At 44.3% G+C, this 17,146-nt stretch overlaps 1 protein-coding gene across 3 annotated transcripts in view; it reads left to right on the top strand.

Annotated features, from left to right (window-relative positions):
- SNX24 (sorting nexin 24) overlaps positions 1 to 17,117 on the top strand; it is a 162,541-nt gene extending 145,424 nt beyond the window's left edge. For 2 of the 3 annotated variants that reach the window (XM_039253429.1, XM_039253430.1), the window contains exons 4-8: positions 9,002 to 9,096; positions 10,422 to 10,454; positions 10,985 to 11,049; positions 15,566 to 15,629; positions 16,035 to 17,117. In XM_039253429.1, coding sequence (XP_039109360.1) covers positions 9,002 to 9,096; positions 10,422 to 10,454; positions 10,985 to 11,049; positions 15,566 to 15,629; positions 16,035 to 16,191 — 414 coding nt within the window. In that variant the 3' untranslated portion in view covers positions 16,192 to 17,117. Of the gene's footprint in view, positions 1 to 9,001; positions 9,097 to 10,421; positions 10,455 to 10,984; positions 11,050 to 15,565 lie in introns of all 3 variants that reach the window. The other variant, XM_039253431.1, reaches the window with a different exon arrangement.
- Positions 17,118 to 17,146: the final 29 nt, after the last annotated feature.

The following is a 17,146-nucleotide window of genomic DNA, read 5'->3' as shown; positions in this document are numbered from 1 at the left end:
GGAATCCCAAGCAGGCTCTGTACACCAGTGCAGAGTCTAGCCCAGGGCTTGAACTCATGAACCATGAGACCATGACCTGAGCCAAAATCAAGAGTCAGATGCTTAATGGACTGAACCACCCAGGTGCCCCAAAATAAAAGGAAATTCTAATATCTGTTTTCCTGAATCATGGCGATCTTGCTTAATTTCCCAGGTACCTCTAACCTACTTTAAAGACCACTGTCCTAGGAAAACATAATGAACATGGACAGAAGTTTTCCTAATGCTTCCCAATCAGGTTTTGTGAGAGTTTAAGGTTTATATTTTCAGTTTCGGCAGGGTCTAAAAAGTTAATATAATCATTGGCTTAATGCTGATTGTATCCCAGGCATCCCAGTCAGGGGTGCGCTTCCTAGGACTAGAAACAAAACCATGCAGAAAGGTCATACCTGAATATGGCCTGACCTGTCCCATAGATAAAGCCCTGCTGAGGATGAGCTTATGAACCAAAACTACAAGACACAGAAGAAAATAAACGGTTATGAGTAAGAGTCAGTGGACACAAAAACAACAGGATTAAACCCCAAGAATTTCAAGTAAAGGACAATGTAATGAATACCCAAAATAAAGATGTATTCAAATAATTGAAGGCATAGGGAAAGACCAAGCATCAAAGAAAAAATAGACCAGGTAGATTTGGAAAAGAACCAGTAGAAATGAAAATATAGTTTTTAACATTAACTCAGTGGCTTGATTAAGAAGTGGTTTAGAGGGGCACCTGGGTGGCTCAGTCAGTTAAGTGTTGGACTTCAGCTCAGGTCATGATCTCACAGTTTGTGGGTTTGAGCCCCACGTCGGGCTCTGTGCTGACACCTAGCTCAGAGCCTGGAGCCTGTTTCAGATTCTGTGTCTCCCTCTCTCTCTGACCCTCCCCTGCTCACACTGTCTTTCGCTCTCAGAAATAATAAATAAATAAAATTGTTAAAAAAAGAAAAAGAAGTGGTTTAGAGGGGCACCTGGGTGGTCCATTGAATATGCCTCTGACTCTTAGGTCACATTCTTAGGGTCACGGGATTGAGCCCCACATTAGGCTCTGAGCTGGGCTTGAAGCCTGCTTGGGATTCTCTCCTTCTCTTTCCGCCCCTCTCGGGCTATGCATGTGTGCTCCCTCACTCTCAATAAAATAGAATGAAGTGAAGTGAAGTGAAATAAAATGAAATAAATAAGAGTGTAGAGACAGATAGAGGATTTAATGCAGCGCTGGATCTGAGGGCGACCAGGAAGCCCTGCCCACCCTCTCCAGCTCAGTTCCATGGTTTCCTCAGGCACAGCCACACCCGCGTCGGTTTTTCTAATACCACCGCGCTTCCCCCTTGGAGCAAGCTGTGCTGTGTGACTGAAATATCCCACTCCTCTACGCCATCAGCTAATTCTTCTCCCACTTCCGGGATGCCTTCCCAGGGAAGCATTCCTTCACCCGATGGGTTAAGAATGCTTTATTACTACCACTTCAAACAGCTAGCCACTTTCCTTCCAAGTACTTGTTTCCATCTGCCATCCCACATTCCTTACTGCGATTATTTGAACACCATCCATTTTCCCCACTAGACTGTACGCCCCGGGAGGGCAGAACTGTGTTCGTTGGGCCAACCATTGTGCCAGTGGTTGTACACAGTAGGTGTTCGACGAATAGTCCAGAAGTGCACAGCACATAATTTTTGGTATTAAAATAGCTCCAAAGATGGTGGGTGTTTCGGTGTGTTGTTCCATGATGAGTTTGGCCTTTTTAGCTATCTTCTCAAAAATGGTATTTCTTCTCTCAGATCTTTTGTAAGCCAAATTACATGATTTCTTTTCATAAATTTTTTTAAACCATTTTAAATAGGCACTTGTGGCATTCAGCTTTCAAGGTCCTCAGATTTCTTCCGAGAGAGTCTATACAGCCCTGTGAAACCATAGCACCTGTCTGTCTGAATTCCCTGAATAGTGCAGTTTTTGCCAGACACAGTTAGGTGCACCCTGGGAATGGTGTCACACACCATTGTGAGTGAAGGATGTGTGGCACACTGAGCTCTGCAGACACACATCTGGTTATTTTTTAGGTGGCCATCTGACTTTTTAGAAGTGTTCTTTTGAGGGGCGCGCCTGGGTGGCTCAGTCAGTTGAGCATCCGACTTCAGCTCATGACACGATCTCACGGTTCATGCGTTAGAGACCCGCGTCGGGCTCTGTGCCGTCAGCTTGGAACCTTCTTAGGATCCCCTGGCCGCCGCTCTCTCTCTGCCCCTCACCTGCTCGCTCTCTGTCTCCAAAAAAAAAAAAAAAAAAAACCCCATAAATGTTAGAAAATAAATGTTCTGTTGATCACCTGACTCAGGCTCATTTTTTAAATCTTGAGCAGTTGCTGGGGTGTGGGTTAGCAGAAGCCTGAGGACCGCAAAGCCTCGGGGCACTGGGAGCTCTGGTCCCAGAGGACACTGCAGCGCGCTCACTGCAGCGAGAGGAGGCATTGATTTTCTCCCTCTGTGTTCTTAGCTGCACCTCTGAGGCAGGTCTGGTCTGAAACGTTTTTGCTGGCGAGGAGAGGAAAACCTGTCATGAACTTGGTCACCCCAGTGGTCGGACGTTTCAGACCAAACCAGATGGAGGAGGAACAGGGCTTTAAAGGCTCCTGAAACCCTCCTGACTTGGTTCAGCATCCTGGCTGTTGGGACAGGAGAGGTCCTCTGCAGTTGGTAACAAACCTTGACAGACAGTGGGGAAGAAATGGGGTTGTTTTTTTTAATGTTTTGAGGAGAGAATAAAAGGATCAAATCGGTGACAACAGTGCAGCTCTGTGCAGCGATCTGGGAAGGTTAGCGAAGTGGTCTTGTCCAAGTTTTCAACAAGATGTTCCGTTCCTGTTATAATTGGCTGCTGGGTAGGTTCGGACCTAACTAGAATGCCAGCGTTCGATTTCGCCGTGTCCTCAGCGGAGATGTGTCACCGTTTGTGCTCGCCTTAGTGACAATTTTCTAAAATGGAAACTCGTGGGAAATCATTACAGTGTTTATATGTCTCCCTTGTCGGCTGGCGTTATCCTGTGATATTTTACCAGTGTTTTCCACTGCATGATGGCATCTAGCAAAGGTTAAGGCAGAACAGGTCCCTCTGTAATTTTGTGACTGCATTTTACTTACTGAAGAAGAAAGGATAACTGACAATTAAGTATTTGGGATGTCACAGGAAGAACATGTGCAACTAATCAATGGGATCCTTTGGGAACATGATTTTATAAAGCTGATAAGGTAGAAAAATCGGGATTTTGTGATTTGTTACATGATGATAATTGTACCTTTTCAATAAAAAAGACATTTCTCCTGGAGTAAACATTGAGCTTGCAGGGGATGCTGGTAGCAACACTGTTGTTTTTTTGCCCTGTTCAGGCAATTTTTTTTGTAAATGTTTTTGTAGACTCGGAGATTTTTTTTTTTTTTGCATCCAGTTCTTTTATTTATTTATTTATTTATTTTAAATATTTTTATTTATTTCTAGGAGAGAGAGAGAGAGACAGCGTGAGCAGGGGAGGGTCAGAGAGAGAGGGAGATACAGACTCTGAAATAGGCTCCAGGCTCTGAGCTGGCAGTCAGCACCGAGCCCGACGCGGGGCTCGAACCCACGAACCGCTAGATCATGACCTAAGCGAAAGTCGGACGCTCAACCAACTAAGCCACCCAGGTGCCCCGCATCCAGTTCTTTTAGAGTGTGTTTCCAAAGGAATATCTGGTCTGTTGTGAGGAAAGTCATTTATTATCCTGAAAGTGAGTAACACCATATAAAGAATAATAATTACGTTTTTTGCTTCTTACAAGGTACACTCAATTTCCTAGTTTTAGTGAGTGTTGGAGTTGGATACAGCCACAGCCATCTGTTATGTAGTATAGCACATACTTGCTAAGTTCTTTCTTTAACCCCATTTTCCATGTGCGTCTTAATAATAACCTGATTTTTAGTCTACATGACTCCTAAGCGATGAATTGCTTGGACATTTCTTTGATGCGTTCTTCTGCACTCCGGGTGTGTATCAAAGCGCAAGTAAAAGGCATTCAGAGCCCAGGCTGTTTAGAAGCTGTTACACTGCAGGCTCTTCCCTCACTTGGGCCACTTTCACTTGTTTCATTGCATAGGCTTCAATTAGAGATAGACGGATACCTTCTCAGCCGGTTTGCACAGAGCTTTCTTCTCATTCCAGCTGCTTTGAATATCTCCACCTTCCTTAAAAAAAAAAAAAAAAAAAAAAAGTTCATTTAAGGACCACTTTCCTTGTCCCTCCAACACCCCATTTTGTGCTTGCTACCTGCTACTGGTGACCTCTTTTGTAAATGATTTTGAACCTTTTATTCATGTTCAGTGCTCACGACTGGGCCTTTCTAAATGCATCCTTAGTTCTCAGTTTGGGAGTGCTAGAGAGTATTTCATTCAGTGGAGCAAGAGAATTGCTCAGCTCCTTTTGTAAAAGTTCTGGTGGCAACTCTTTCTGCTGACCTACTGCTCGAGACAACAGCACTTGTGTATAAGCGGCTGCTCTTCATCTCACGTCTCAGCTGTGAATACTACCCCTTGGAGTATTTGACTCGGTACTTATACCTGTGAAATTGAATTTAATGCGGTTTATTTCCGAGTGTTTCTCTAACTCGCCATATTCATTTTTGAATTGTGTTGTCCTGCGGCATAAATGAGTTGCCCAGCCGTCTGCCCAAACTTGGATCCAGTGTCAGAACTCTACCGTCAGAGCGACCCGTTGATGGATTAAATAGCACTGGGTCTGGGACCCGCCCCTGCGCAGCAGTTCAAAACGCTCCTCTCATAACACACGTAGGTAACGAGCATCTCCTCACCCTGACCCAGCAGTGATGGCATTTAAACAATATCTTCCTCCGTGTTCTGCTAACTTTGGGAGCCCCCGCCGCTACAGACTGTTAAATTCTAGAATTTCATATGAAAGGCACAGAAGCCATGCGTATGAACTCCTTTCTGAATTCCATGCAGTGGTAGATTTTGATCTACCAGAAAGAGTCCTTCAGAAGGTAAGCCTCACTGCCAGATAAATATTTTCAACCACAGCCCAGAGCTGAAAGCACTAATGAATTCTAATAGCAAGGCAGCACACAGCCCAGTGGGGTTGCCATTGACCAAGAGGCAGAAAACCAGAACAGGAGGGCCAGCGTGGCCTTTGGGGACCTGGCCTACAGCACGGGCCCAACAGTGAGTGCTTCAGGCTGCAAGCCAAGTGCAGAGTGTGACCAGTGGCATCACTGCCCCATTGAGCTGAAAGCGGGCGTCCTTGGCTAGACCGTCAGGGGCCTGTGAATCCCTGTCTCTCCCGCTGTTGGCACAGTTATCTACGTATGCATATTTTCCCACAAGCGAGATTCTCAGCTTTGATGCAATTTTAAAGGGATCCGTGAATCATGGAGGGTTAAGAAGCCTCTGTTTGTGAGATGGACAGTGATCCAAACTTCCGAAACTGATAAAATGGGTTGTTGGGAACTGATTTAACGGGATTTAGAGGAAAGAATGAAGATTGGTTGAAGACTCATTGTTTGCCACAGACTCCTGGAGAGGTCTTATCCTCACACTAACCCTGTGAGATAGCCAGCGGGGGGGCGGGGGGGGGGGTTGTTGGACCCCAGGTGTCGCTCTAAAGCTCCGTATGTCCTACCACACATCCTGCCTCTAAAAAATGAGAATATTGGGGTGGCTGGGTGGCTCAGTCGGTTAAACGTCTGACTTTGGCTCAGGTCATGATCTCACTGTTCGTGGGTTGGAGCTCAGCGTCAGGCTCTGTGCTGACAGCTCAGAGCCTGGAGCCTGTTTCAGATTCTGTGTCTCCCTCTCTCTCTGACCCTCCCCTGCTCATGCTGTCTCTCTCCCTCTCTCTCAAAAATAAATAAAACATTAAAAAAATTTTTTTAAATGAAAATGTAACCATTGAAAATTAATAAAAAATCATAATAAGCAAGATGTAACAATGGGGAAACTTAATATGATGTTTAACTGTAATTTTATATATTTATTTTTTATTTATTTATATTTTTATAAAATATTTTTTATTCATTATAGATTTATATATATTGATTTACCCATTGAATAAAATTGGGTATTTAGACCTGACTGGGGTCCCAAGAAGGTCAGATAGTCCAGGGTGCAATTTCAAGAAGGAGTGATCTTCTTCAATGAAAGCTTCTCAAGAAACAGAAAAAGATGTAAATGGAACAGTCATGAGACCCCACATCACTGCTGGGCTTCTCAGAGAGTGAGATCGCGTGTTTATGAACTGAAAGATTTAGTTGAAACTAATTTAATTTCCCTTGTGCATCTCTGTACTAATTAATGACAGTCATTTCACTTGTCCATATTATACTGCATTAGGTAAATTCTACCATTCTACACTCTACCTCTGTTTGGGTTCAAGTATAAATTATTTTCTTACACGCCTTAGCAGAGTTTAAGAAATATTGCCAACGTGTAACTGAATGCTTAACCAACCCCCTCAGTGCTACTTTCTTTACAACTGTAAATCCTGAAATCCATATTGGTGACTTTTATGAAAAGCATTATTTGAGAATTTTCAGTGACCGTTTAACAAAAATGCTCACCAGTTTTTGGAGTTTTCGGTGTTCCTTTTTTTTTTTTTTTTTTTTGCAAGTATATCTTACCTAAAAAAAAAAAAAATGCGATCATCTCTTTGTAGGACTCTGTTTGCGGAAGCTGAGCAGGATTAATTCCTGTCCTGGTGTTGCAGTGTAAACAGCTTTTTGCCTGTCTTTTGTCATTAATGATCATGCTGTAGATGTAGCCGGTGCATTGTAAGCCAATCTGTCAAGGCAAATAAACAATTCACCTTGTTAAAATTCCCTAAATCTTGCATTAATAAAACCAAACTAAGCCCCTGAACACTCAAGAGATGTCTTCCTCCATACTGTGGTGATGGATGACATGTCTAAAGATCCTGGAAATTAAGTAGTTCAGGTCATTAAAAGTGTCCCACACTTGTTATTGATTTAATTTATTTTAAAAGGTGGGGGTGGAGATAAGAGTGTTTACCCCCCCCATTTTATTTTTTTAATCTGAAAGCTACCACTTGTACACGTAATTAAAACTATTGCCTGGGTGAACAGCTCTGTATTTGTTACAACATCCAGCTTTATTATTCAGAGAGGTATTGTATCATCCTCTGAAACAGATGCCTAGAAACAAGGACATAATCACTGCAACTTGACGGCAAACCTTCCAGAGAGCTTCATATATATGATGATTCTTACAACCTTTGAGTTCCAGGCACTGAAATAATGACCTGAGAGGTACTCCCAAAATTTCCTCATCTAGATAAAAATCTAGATGAAGGTCAGTGGAAATAATAGCAAAAGCATGCCTCTGAAAAGAGGATTTTTTTTCAATTTTATGACTTTTTTTGTTTTCCTTTCTTTTTTCGCCTTTTTAAAATATTTATTTATTTTTCAGAGAGCAAGAGAGAGACAGAGCCTGAGCGGGGGAGGGGCAGAAAGAGAGAGGGAGACACAGAATCGGAAGCAGGCTCCAGGCTATGAGCTGTCAGTCAGCACAGAGCCCGACTTGGGGCTCGAACCCACAGACCATGAGATCATGACCTGGGCCAAAGTCGGATGTTTAACCGACTAAGTCACCCAGGGACCCCTGTTTTCCTACTTTCTATTTACTTTCCTTAAGCCTCAGTGGGTACAGCTGCTTCTATAAGGAGTAGGAAGAGACCAAGACAGAGCTGGCTTTCCACACGAGTCTCACGCAGGCTCTGAACAGCAGGAAGGTGAGCCACCAGCATAGTGTGGGGCTCAGCCTGTATTGTTCATTCCGTGTCTATGTCCTGAATTGGGCACCTCTCTGAAAACTGTGCTAGAAATGCAACCACTCGGTATATAAATCATGACTAAAAGCGACAGATCGTATTGAATTACCCATCACCCTGCGTAGCTTTTCCTGATCAACTGCGCGACTGATACTTGACCGTCACTTCTCACTGTCCTGTAAGCAACACATGCGTTTGGGGGCTTGGGGAGGAGAACCGTGATAAAATATGAAAGTGACCCTTGAAAAGAGTTCTATTACTTTCAGAGATTATTTTACAATCTTTGATGCCTTGTCCACGGTCTTTGAAAAACAAAAGAAAACAAAGGTTAGGGGCTGGGGAGAGGCAGATGTGCAGTCAGTTCACACACCGTGGTGCTCTTTTAAAAAAAAAAAAATAGGTCCCCATGAAAGTGCACTCTCTAGTCCTCCATTAGGTTTCTCCTTGCAATTGCATAATTCAGAGAGCTGAGAACTGACATGGGTCTGCCATTACACCACCTCTTTAGCAGAGTTCCCTGAATGGAAGAATGGTATAGACTTCTTTTTTCCTTTTTAGTATATAGGCTGATTTACACTTAGTGGTAAAGTTGTTACTGACCCTTTAAGTGGAGCTGTCCAAAGAACAATTAACGTCAGTTGATCCAGAAGCCCAAAGAGGCAAGAGCTGAGGGGTCTTGTCTCAGTCTTCCAGTTAACAAAGCCACTTGTAGTATTTCCTAAACAGTAGCGATCTCTTATAAACACATACACAAGGCCAGACCACTTTATCAGTCAGTAGGGAAAACTTGATGTACGTATCTTAGCGGTAGTATTGACACGTCCAGGTTTTTAAAATACCCTGATCAGAATCGCCATGAGGGCAAGAACTACCTCCGCCTGGTCGCCCACTGTTTTGAGCCCTTGTCAGCCTCTGACACGCAGTAGATGTTCCGTAAATGCCGGTTGGGTGAGAGAATAAATGCAGTGGACTGTGTGCTGACACTGACGAGCAGGCATGTCTCCTGAATTCTTGGTGGGTATAATGGGGACCACCCCCCATACAGAGTGTGAAGAATGATACTGCTAAGAACTTCGATGGCATGATCTTTGGAAGTAGCTCGTTTGATAGATGACCTCACACATTTTACTTTGTACGTTCTGTTTTCTGCTTTCATAGGCCGTCATTTTAGAAAATGAAGAGCTCCCCAAGCTGTTCCTTGATTTCCTTAATGTGCGACACTTGCCATCTCTACCGAAGGCAGAGAGTTGTGGGTAAGGATTGTTGTTCACCCATTGGGCATATATTTGAAACTACTCTGCAGTCACTTGTTGGCGTAACCAATGACCACAGTGGTACTGGAAGGGTCAGCCTGGCCACACCCGTTCTCTCTGCTGGGACAGCGCTCATGCGCCCCCTGCCTGTAATCAAAGGAATTCCTCGTCAGCCCTCGTCCCTGTATTGTGGCCAAATGGCCAAGGCTCAGCAACTAGGCTTTAGACTCAAGGAATTGACTTTTTAAATTCTGCTCCATGGAGTGATGTTTCATGACGGGCGTTAGGAACCTAGATGGCCTGTGAGAGACTCGTATATTAATTTGTGGACACTTGAGCTAAGTCCATATCCCCGTACACATACATTCATAGAATCATAAAGCTGAGAAGGACCTTCGAGATGATTTTACCCAACTGACTTACTGTAGAGTGGAGTAAACGGAGACACAGAAATTAAGCCTCTTTCCCCAGATCTCTCACCTTGTAGCTGGCAGAGCCCAGGCCTCCCTGCATGAGCTCTCTCTGCTGCCCTGCTGCCTCCCCCACAGAACTTTCTACTGAGGGGCTGCGGACCCTAGTCCTTGTCTTGCAAGGAACCAAACATTTGATGCCCTCAGCATTTGGGAAGTGTTCCTCTGAAGAATGGACTCTGAGATAAGCCCCTCACCCAGCTCCGGGCACCTGACTTGTGTGCAGCTCACTGCTGAAGGCAGTTAGCAACACCGCTGACCTGGTCAATCCATTTGTGGAGAAACACATCATCACAAACTCTCTGCAAGCCCCAGCAGAGGAAAGGGTTGTAATCGCAGGAACAAGACCCCAGCTGACCGCACCCAAAGTCGTGTTCAGCGCCAGCCGTCTGCTGGATGAGAGGCTGCAGGCACGAGCCCCCCCACCGGCAGGGTTTGCTCAGGGCCACTTTCCGCTCAGCCCAGAGCGAGAATTACACCCTCTGTTCCCCAAATAACAGGCGTCGTCAGCGTGTCCTGTTCTGACATGCGTGCTTTTGCTACGAGGTTGTACGAGGTTGGGCTTTACAGAGGGATGTTTTTAAGAAGAAATCTGGGGAATGACAGAGTGAAATCTTTTCTCTATTATATAAGCCTGAAAGTAAAACCATAAGGTTTCCAAGTGATGGTCAGGAAAATTGAAAGTCAAGAATATCTTGTTCTTAAGAGCTCTTAGAAGGAGGCCTCAGTCATGCTGTGACTGTGTGAAAACACCTCTCTTTTCAAAATTTTAGAGCTCTAAGAATACTGGCTATTTTTACTTTGGTTGGCATAAACATTCACCCAACTTTTTCCTCTTCTTTTAAAAAATTTTAGATCGTTTGATGAGACAGAATCTGAAGAATCCAGGTAAGAACTAATACTTGTTGGTCAAGACTTAACATAAAACCAGGAATAGGACTGTGGTTTTGCGAAATGTCCCATGACCGTGGTGAAGGATGTCAAGCCACGATCTTCTTGAAAACATTTGGTAGCACCTTGATTTTCAGATTATAAACGTGATAGGAAGTTAGAGAAGTAACCAGTTATATCCAGGAGGGAAGGTACCAGAGCCCTACATTGTTTCAGGCAAGTCATAAGAATACCGTTTTATCAATAATTGTGCTACGAGATTCAAAAGACACCAGCAACGCCTTTCAGCAGTGATTTATCGTACCGATGGTAGATCTGCTTCACATTCCACAAAGAATTGTTTCGAAGGTGAGGGCCCGGCTTGCATGTTCCCTGGAACTCCCCTCGCCGTCCTTCACCCACACAGTTAGATCCAGAAACCTTGAGATGGCCCCACACAGCAGTTTGATCCCCTCAAAGCTAGTTTGTAGTGTTTTCTGTTTACCGTCGTCCCCTGATGCTGACATGCCTGTTCTTGACCTTTCCAGCAAACTGTCCCACCAGCCGGTGCTGCTCTTCCTCAGGGACCCATTCGTCTTGCCTGCAGCCAGCGGTAATCAAAGCTGTCATCTGCTAACAGCTCTTTACTGATCTGACCCTGCACCACATAAACCACGTTTTTAATACAGGTCTAACAGAGTGACATTGGTCCAGGGCTTAATAATCTGCCAATAAGCCTGGGCTCTTGGTGTAAGAGACATTCAGAATTTTAATTGGGGCAGGGCTTTCGGCAAGAAATGTAATTTTTCTTTCTGCTTTACTGGGTGATTTTGAATTAGACTAATAAGAAGGAAAGGTCTTGATCATCTTTTCATTTCCTTCCTTCCTTCCTTCCTTCCTTCCTTCCTTCCTTCCTTCCTTTCTTCTTTCTTTCTTTTCTTTGTCTTTTTGATGATGTTATTTTGGTCTCTGCCTGTTTTTATCCAGATGCTGAAGCTTGATTCCAAGAGTCTGTTTCTTTTTTATTTAAATCCTTTTCCCCCAAAAGCTGTGCCGTTATATTACATGTGTATCTCTACTGCCATTTAGGTTACAGCATCTTAGATGATGGAATGTATATTTTCAAAAGATGTATGCTTCAGTATAATGAATTAATTTAAGCATAGATATAAGCAGTATTTTATCTTGGGTCCTTTCTTCGTGCCAAGAAATTTAAATTACTCTGAGTCCCTCTCAAAATGTTCCCTTGTCCAGCCCTTTGTGAGTACATTCTCAGACATTATCCCATTTAAGTTTTTTTTTTTTTAAAGCCTTAAGAACTAGGCAGGGCATGGGGTGCCTGGGTGGCTCAGTTGGTGAAGCGTCCGACTTCAGCTCAGGTCATGACCTCAAGGTTCATGGGTTTGAGCCCCACGTCGGGCTTTGTGCTGACAGCTCAGGGCCTGGAGCCTGCTTCGGATTCTGTCTCCCTCTCTCTCTGCCCCTCCCCCACTCATACTCTGTCTCTCTCTGTCTCAAAAATAAATAACCTATAAAAAAATTTTTTTTTGAAGAACTAGGCATGGCAGGAGTCATCACTGGCTAATGAGAGAATCGGGGCTCAAGGAGGTCCTTGACTTGCCCAGTCTCCACGGCTGATGGGCCGACCCCTGGTGCCTGATTCCTCCTTGTGTGCTCATTGCATAGAGTGAATTTCCAGCCGTTGTTTCTGAGAGTAACTAAATAGCAGTAACTAGCAGTAGATAAATTATCTGTTGAAACCATTCGTCCATCCTGGCAATAAAACCTTCTCACCAGCAACAGAGAGAGGACCATGCCGTAGCCACAGTCCATGCCCTGAGATCACAGACTTGGCTGTCAGTTTAAAGAAGGCTGGCGGGACACAGCCCGGCTCTGTCGGGGGACCATTCTTAGCACCCTGATCAAAGGGTTTTGCTATATAAGAGAATGGTCTCGTAGTATTTTTCCTATAAAATCCTTTTCAGTGAGGAATAATTAATTGCCTTTCCTTAGCATTTGCTTCCCGTGTTTAAAAAATACACGTTCTGGGCTCCTGGGTGGCTCAGTCGGTTAAGCGTCTGACTTGGGCTCAGGTCATGATCTCACAGTTGATAAGTTTGAGCCCCGTTTCACGCTCTGTGCTGACAGCTCAGAGCCTTGAGCCTGCTTCAGATTCTGTGTCTCCTTCTCTCTCTGCCCCTCCCTTGCTCACACTGTCTCTCTCTCTCTCTCTCTCTCAAAAATAAATAAACATTACAATTTTTTGGAAAAAGAAAAAAAGAAAACCCTATTCCATTCACTTTGATGAGAGCCCTGCCCATTTGTTTCCTTATAGTAGCGATCACAGAGTATCCCTTCTTTCTGTGTGTCGCGTTCACCTGCTGAATCTCCCTCATCTAGCGCATGCTCATCACTCACAATAAATACGGCACCTTGACCTCTGCTGTTCCCTGTGCTGGGAACACCCCTCGCCCAGACGAGGTGTGCACCCAGGTTCCTGTGAGGACAGCTGTGGGGACAGCTGGCCTCTGCACCCTCGTTCACACGGCACCTGCACACAGAGGTCTCACCTCATCTTCCTGTCCAGTCCCCCTCAAGCCCCGGGCCCTGTTTCATTTTCCCCCTTTGCCTTTAAACCACTGCTGGACCTGCTCAGGTGTGCATAATTACTCCAAGTAAGTCCTGGTATTTTCCTGTTTCTCTTTTTTGCTGAACTTACTTAAATCCACTTAAACTAAGCATGCTGATGACATAATTGCACCAACCTTCAAAACCACTTCTGTATTTTGGGTGGCAAAGGATAAATGCCTATATGCTACTAATACATATTCTTATGTCCTGTTTGGGCATCTAACTGAAAATTGATTATTATAAGGGTGTCTGCGTGGCTCATTCCGTTAAGCACCCAACTGATCATGATCTCACAGATTGTGGGTTTGAGCCCCACATCAGGCTCTGTGCTGACAGCTCAGAGCCTGGAGCCTGCTTCAGATTCTGCATCTCCCTCTCTCTCTGCTTAAGAATTATTTTTAATTTAAAAAAAAAGAAAATTGATCAATATTTCCGTTTATTGCTCTTGGTTTCACTATATTTCTGTGGAGGAGAAAGACTTTTAGAATTAAAATGAACTTAGCAAAACCACGGCTTCTGATTGAGATCAAAATACATAGGATAAATTCTGTTGTCAATTATGAAAGATACGTTTTATGAAATATAATGTTACCATGTTGGATAAAAGCAAGCAGTAAGAAATCAAGTGTCATGGCCCAAAAGTGATTGAAGCTCATGTATGGAGATATTTTTTTTAAGTTTATGTATTTATTTTAAGAGAAAGAGAGCTCAAGCAGGGGAGGAGCAGAGAGAGAGGAAGAGAGAGAGAGAATCCCAAGCAGGCTGTGTGCTCTGAGCACAGAGTCAGACACGAGGCTCGATCTCACAAACCATGAGATCATGACCTGCGTGGAGATCAAGAGTCGGATGCTTAACTGAGTGAGCCACCCAGGAGCCCTTGGAGACATTTTTAAAACCTGTTTTGTTTATGTATTCATTTGCTTGTCTCCCTGACTAGTCTAGAGGTTCCGTGGTGTGGGCAGGGACTGCTCTTTACTTATATGCCCAGGAATTAGACAGTACTTGGTACGTGATGGTAGCCGGTACTTACCAGGTCAGGTTTAAGTGATTTGTTTTGGCCACCAGTTTCTACCACAGCCCATCAGGTAGGTACTATTATCAAGTCCCTCCCTAGCCACGTGGAAACCCTCACCTCTTTGAACGTGTTCGGTCTACTCTGAAGGACAGAACACAATTCGCTTCCTTCTCACTCTGCTGAAAATCCTTCAGCAACCTCACAGTGCTTTTCAGATAAAGCCCCAGGTCCTAGGCTTGAATTGGCCTTCCTACGCTCAGGCCTCTTCCCTCATTCCCTTTTCTTTTTCGTTTTCATTTTTGTTTTTTGTTTATTTGTTTGTTTAAGGCTTATTTTTGAGAGAGAGAGAGAGAGAGAGAGGCAGCGTGAGGGAGGGAGGGGGACAGAGGATCCGAAGCAGGCTCCGTGCTGACAGCAGTGGGCACACTGAGGGGCTCAGATCCACAAAGCGGGAGATTGTGACCTGAGCTGAAATCAAGAGTCAGACCCTTAACCCACTGAGTCACCCAGGCGCCCCTCGTTCCCTTCTCCACCCTGGCCTCCATTTCGGTCTTCCCTCCTGCCCCAGACGTGCCCCCTGGCTAGCTCCTCTGCCTCGTCCGCTCCTCCGAGAGCCTTTCTGCCCTCCCTTGTGAGTGGTTTCACAGAGCAGGAGCTCTATAGAGCTTGGGTTACTCCGTGAACATACTCGTTTTTGTCTTTAAGTATTGGACCGACTAATTTCCTCACATAGTAACTATATTATTTTAAGTGGTTGGCTTTAGCATAAATTCTGGGTATCATCAGGTGCAGCTTGAAGTTTGGAAACTGAACCCCTGAGCCGTGTGATGGATAGCTCCCCCACCCCCACCCCGTGCAGCTTACCCATTCGTATTTCACCCGCTCTGATCACGGGAACGTGGCACCATGTCCCCAAACCCCTGGGCGTCCTTTGTGTCTGCTCTACAAACGTGGCTGGTTTTTCAAGTGTGACGAGATGGTTCTCGTCGGAAATTTGCCCTCTTAAGTTAGGAAGACGGCCCCCGGATGTTACTGCTCTCTGGAAGCTCGGTCACAGCCCCATCATCCTCCAGACAGCTTGGCCTAAACGCTCCCGTAAACCACAATGGAAAAACTGCAGCAGGGTATTCCCTGTAGAAATCTTGGAATTCCTTCAAGTATATTGAGATTTTGTTAGAAATTGAATTGCCAGTGTAATCCATCTTCCTTGTGAGAAAACATTCAGATAGAGAGCTGGGGCCTAGCAGCATTAACCATTAGAACATCCCTTAAATCAATGAGCTACAAATCTGGCCGTGCATTCCTGCAGCGTCTGGTCCTGCACTGAAGTGGCTCTAGGCCAACGCAACGTGACAGATAACGCATCCTAAACAAGGGGATGCGGACTGAAGTTACTCTGGGCCTCAGCTCGCTAAATTCTAGCAAAGGCAATTGTCTTTCACTGCCAGTGCCTAAGAAAAGCCGGGTTGCTTTTGTTTTTCAGATTTTCCAAATGTGGTTATTGAAGGCGTTCTCCACGGGATATTTTACCCTCATCTGCAGCCCAGGTAGAGCTCCTACATGGCCACAAGGAGCTGAAGCAGGTTTCACAGAAATCGATACCTACCAAATTAACCTAAACTCTATGGCATAACAGCTCTAGCTAGTGGTGAAATTCACAGTCCCAGCTTAATTCGGGGCAGGGACGTTTCCATTAGAATGGTGCTTTTAAAAATAGAAACTGAACCCCCCTCCCCCACTCCGGGCGGTGCTGAGGTTGAGGCCGAGCGTTTGAGAAGGAGACAGTAGCTGCCAATTTCGAAGCTGGTGAGAAGGTTGTAGAATATCCCTGTGAGCACGGAGCGTAGCAAACTGAAGTCACCCTCTGCATTAAGCTGCACCGTTTGCTGATTGAACATCTTATCCTGAAACATACGGAGACTGAACTACTTTGGTAACTTTTTGTTATTCAGATTTTATGACACGCGCTCATCTTTTCATCTCGAGGTTTCCTCAGTCAGCGATAGATCCATCCTGAAGTGCCGGCACCAGGAAAGTATCACAGAAAGGCACTGTGCTGAATGTGAGGACGGAACTAAACTGGAAATTATATTTCGCTGTGCATGTTAGGGCATTTTTAAAAGGTCATGTCATTTCTATTTACACTGCAGTAGGGTTGAGCCTTGCCTAGGGATTAGCTTCTAGTGTCAGTACCTAAAATAAAATGGAGCATCCAGATTATCCTCAACTGCCCTTCAAGAAGACGCCATCTTGAAAATCTGTACATCCAGTGCATCCAGGTTTTCTGCCAATGTTGGGAGAAATGACCGTTTCTTCCGCTGAAGACCTGTGGGGGTTGTTGGTGTTTGCTTAGGACAGTTTTGTATAAAACCTCGTACCTTTTCACGCGAGAATCATACTTAGTCGTGCAAGATGCTTGCTTCCCGAGAGGCAGGTGTGAACTGACTCACCTTAGGAGACAGAGTGATAAGCCCCATTTTGATTCCTTCATGGTTCTTCAGCACTCTTCAAGGTTTACTCGTTCATTAAATAAGTGGAACTGCCACCAGATTGTTATTTTCTGTATCGTTTCCTTTTCACTGACTTCCTGTATGGAATTTATGTAAGTTAAATGTATGTATGATCTCACTCCACTCAAGATCTCACACACATTCATATTTGGAGGAGTATGAGGAGAAAAACACACATGCAAATGTAATGTATGTGCTGTATTCGGGCATTTCATTGAAAACTAATTAATAGCTGGCCTATTTATGGTTATTAATTTTACTAAGCTGCTCTGTGGGAGACAAATATTTGGACTCAAGAGGAATAACTGAATCATGGTATCTGGTTAAGATCTACATATATATATATAGGTTTCAAGCCTGCTGCAAACTTTTAGGGATACATTTTTGATACCTATGTGACTTCATGCTGGAAACAGGCAAGGACTAAATAATCAAGTGTCATGAACCAAAAATAACTGAATGCTCACATGTTGGAGATATTTTTTAAATGTTTTGTTGTTAGCTATTTTGAGTTAAATAAAAACAAAGAACAAGAAATATTTTGATTTGTCTTC

Source organism: Hyaena hyaena, unplaced genomic scaffold (assembly GCF_003009895.1).
Source record: "Hyaena hyaena isolate Hyena2069 unplaced genomic scaffold, ASM300989v1 scaffold_453, whole genome shotgun sequence".
Taxonomy (NCBI): Eukaryota; Metazoa; Chordata; class Mammalia; order Carnivora; family Hyaenidae; genus Hyaena; species Hyaena hyaena.
The sequence above is the reverse complement of the archived record's forward strand: the minus strand, read 5'-3'. Positions and strand labels throughout refer to the sequence as shown.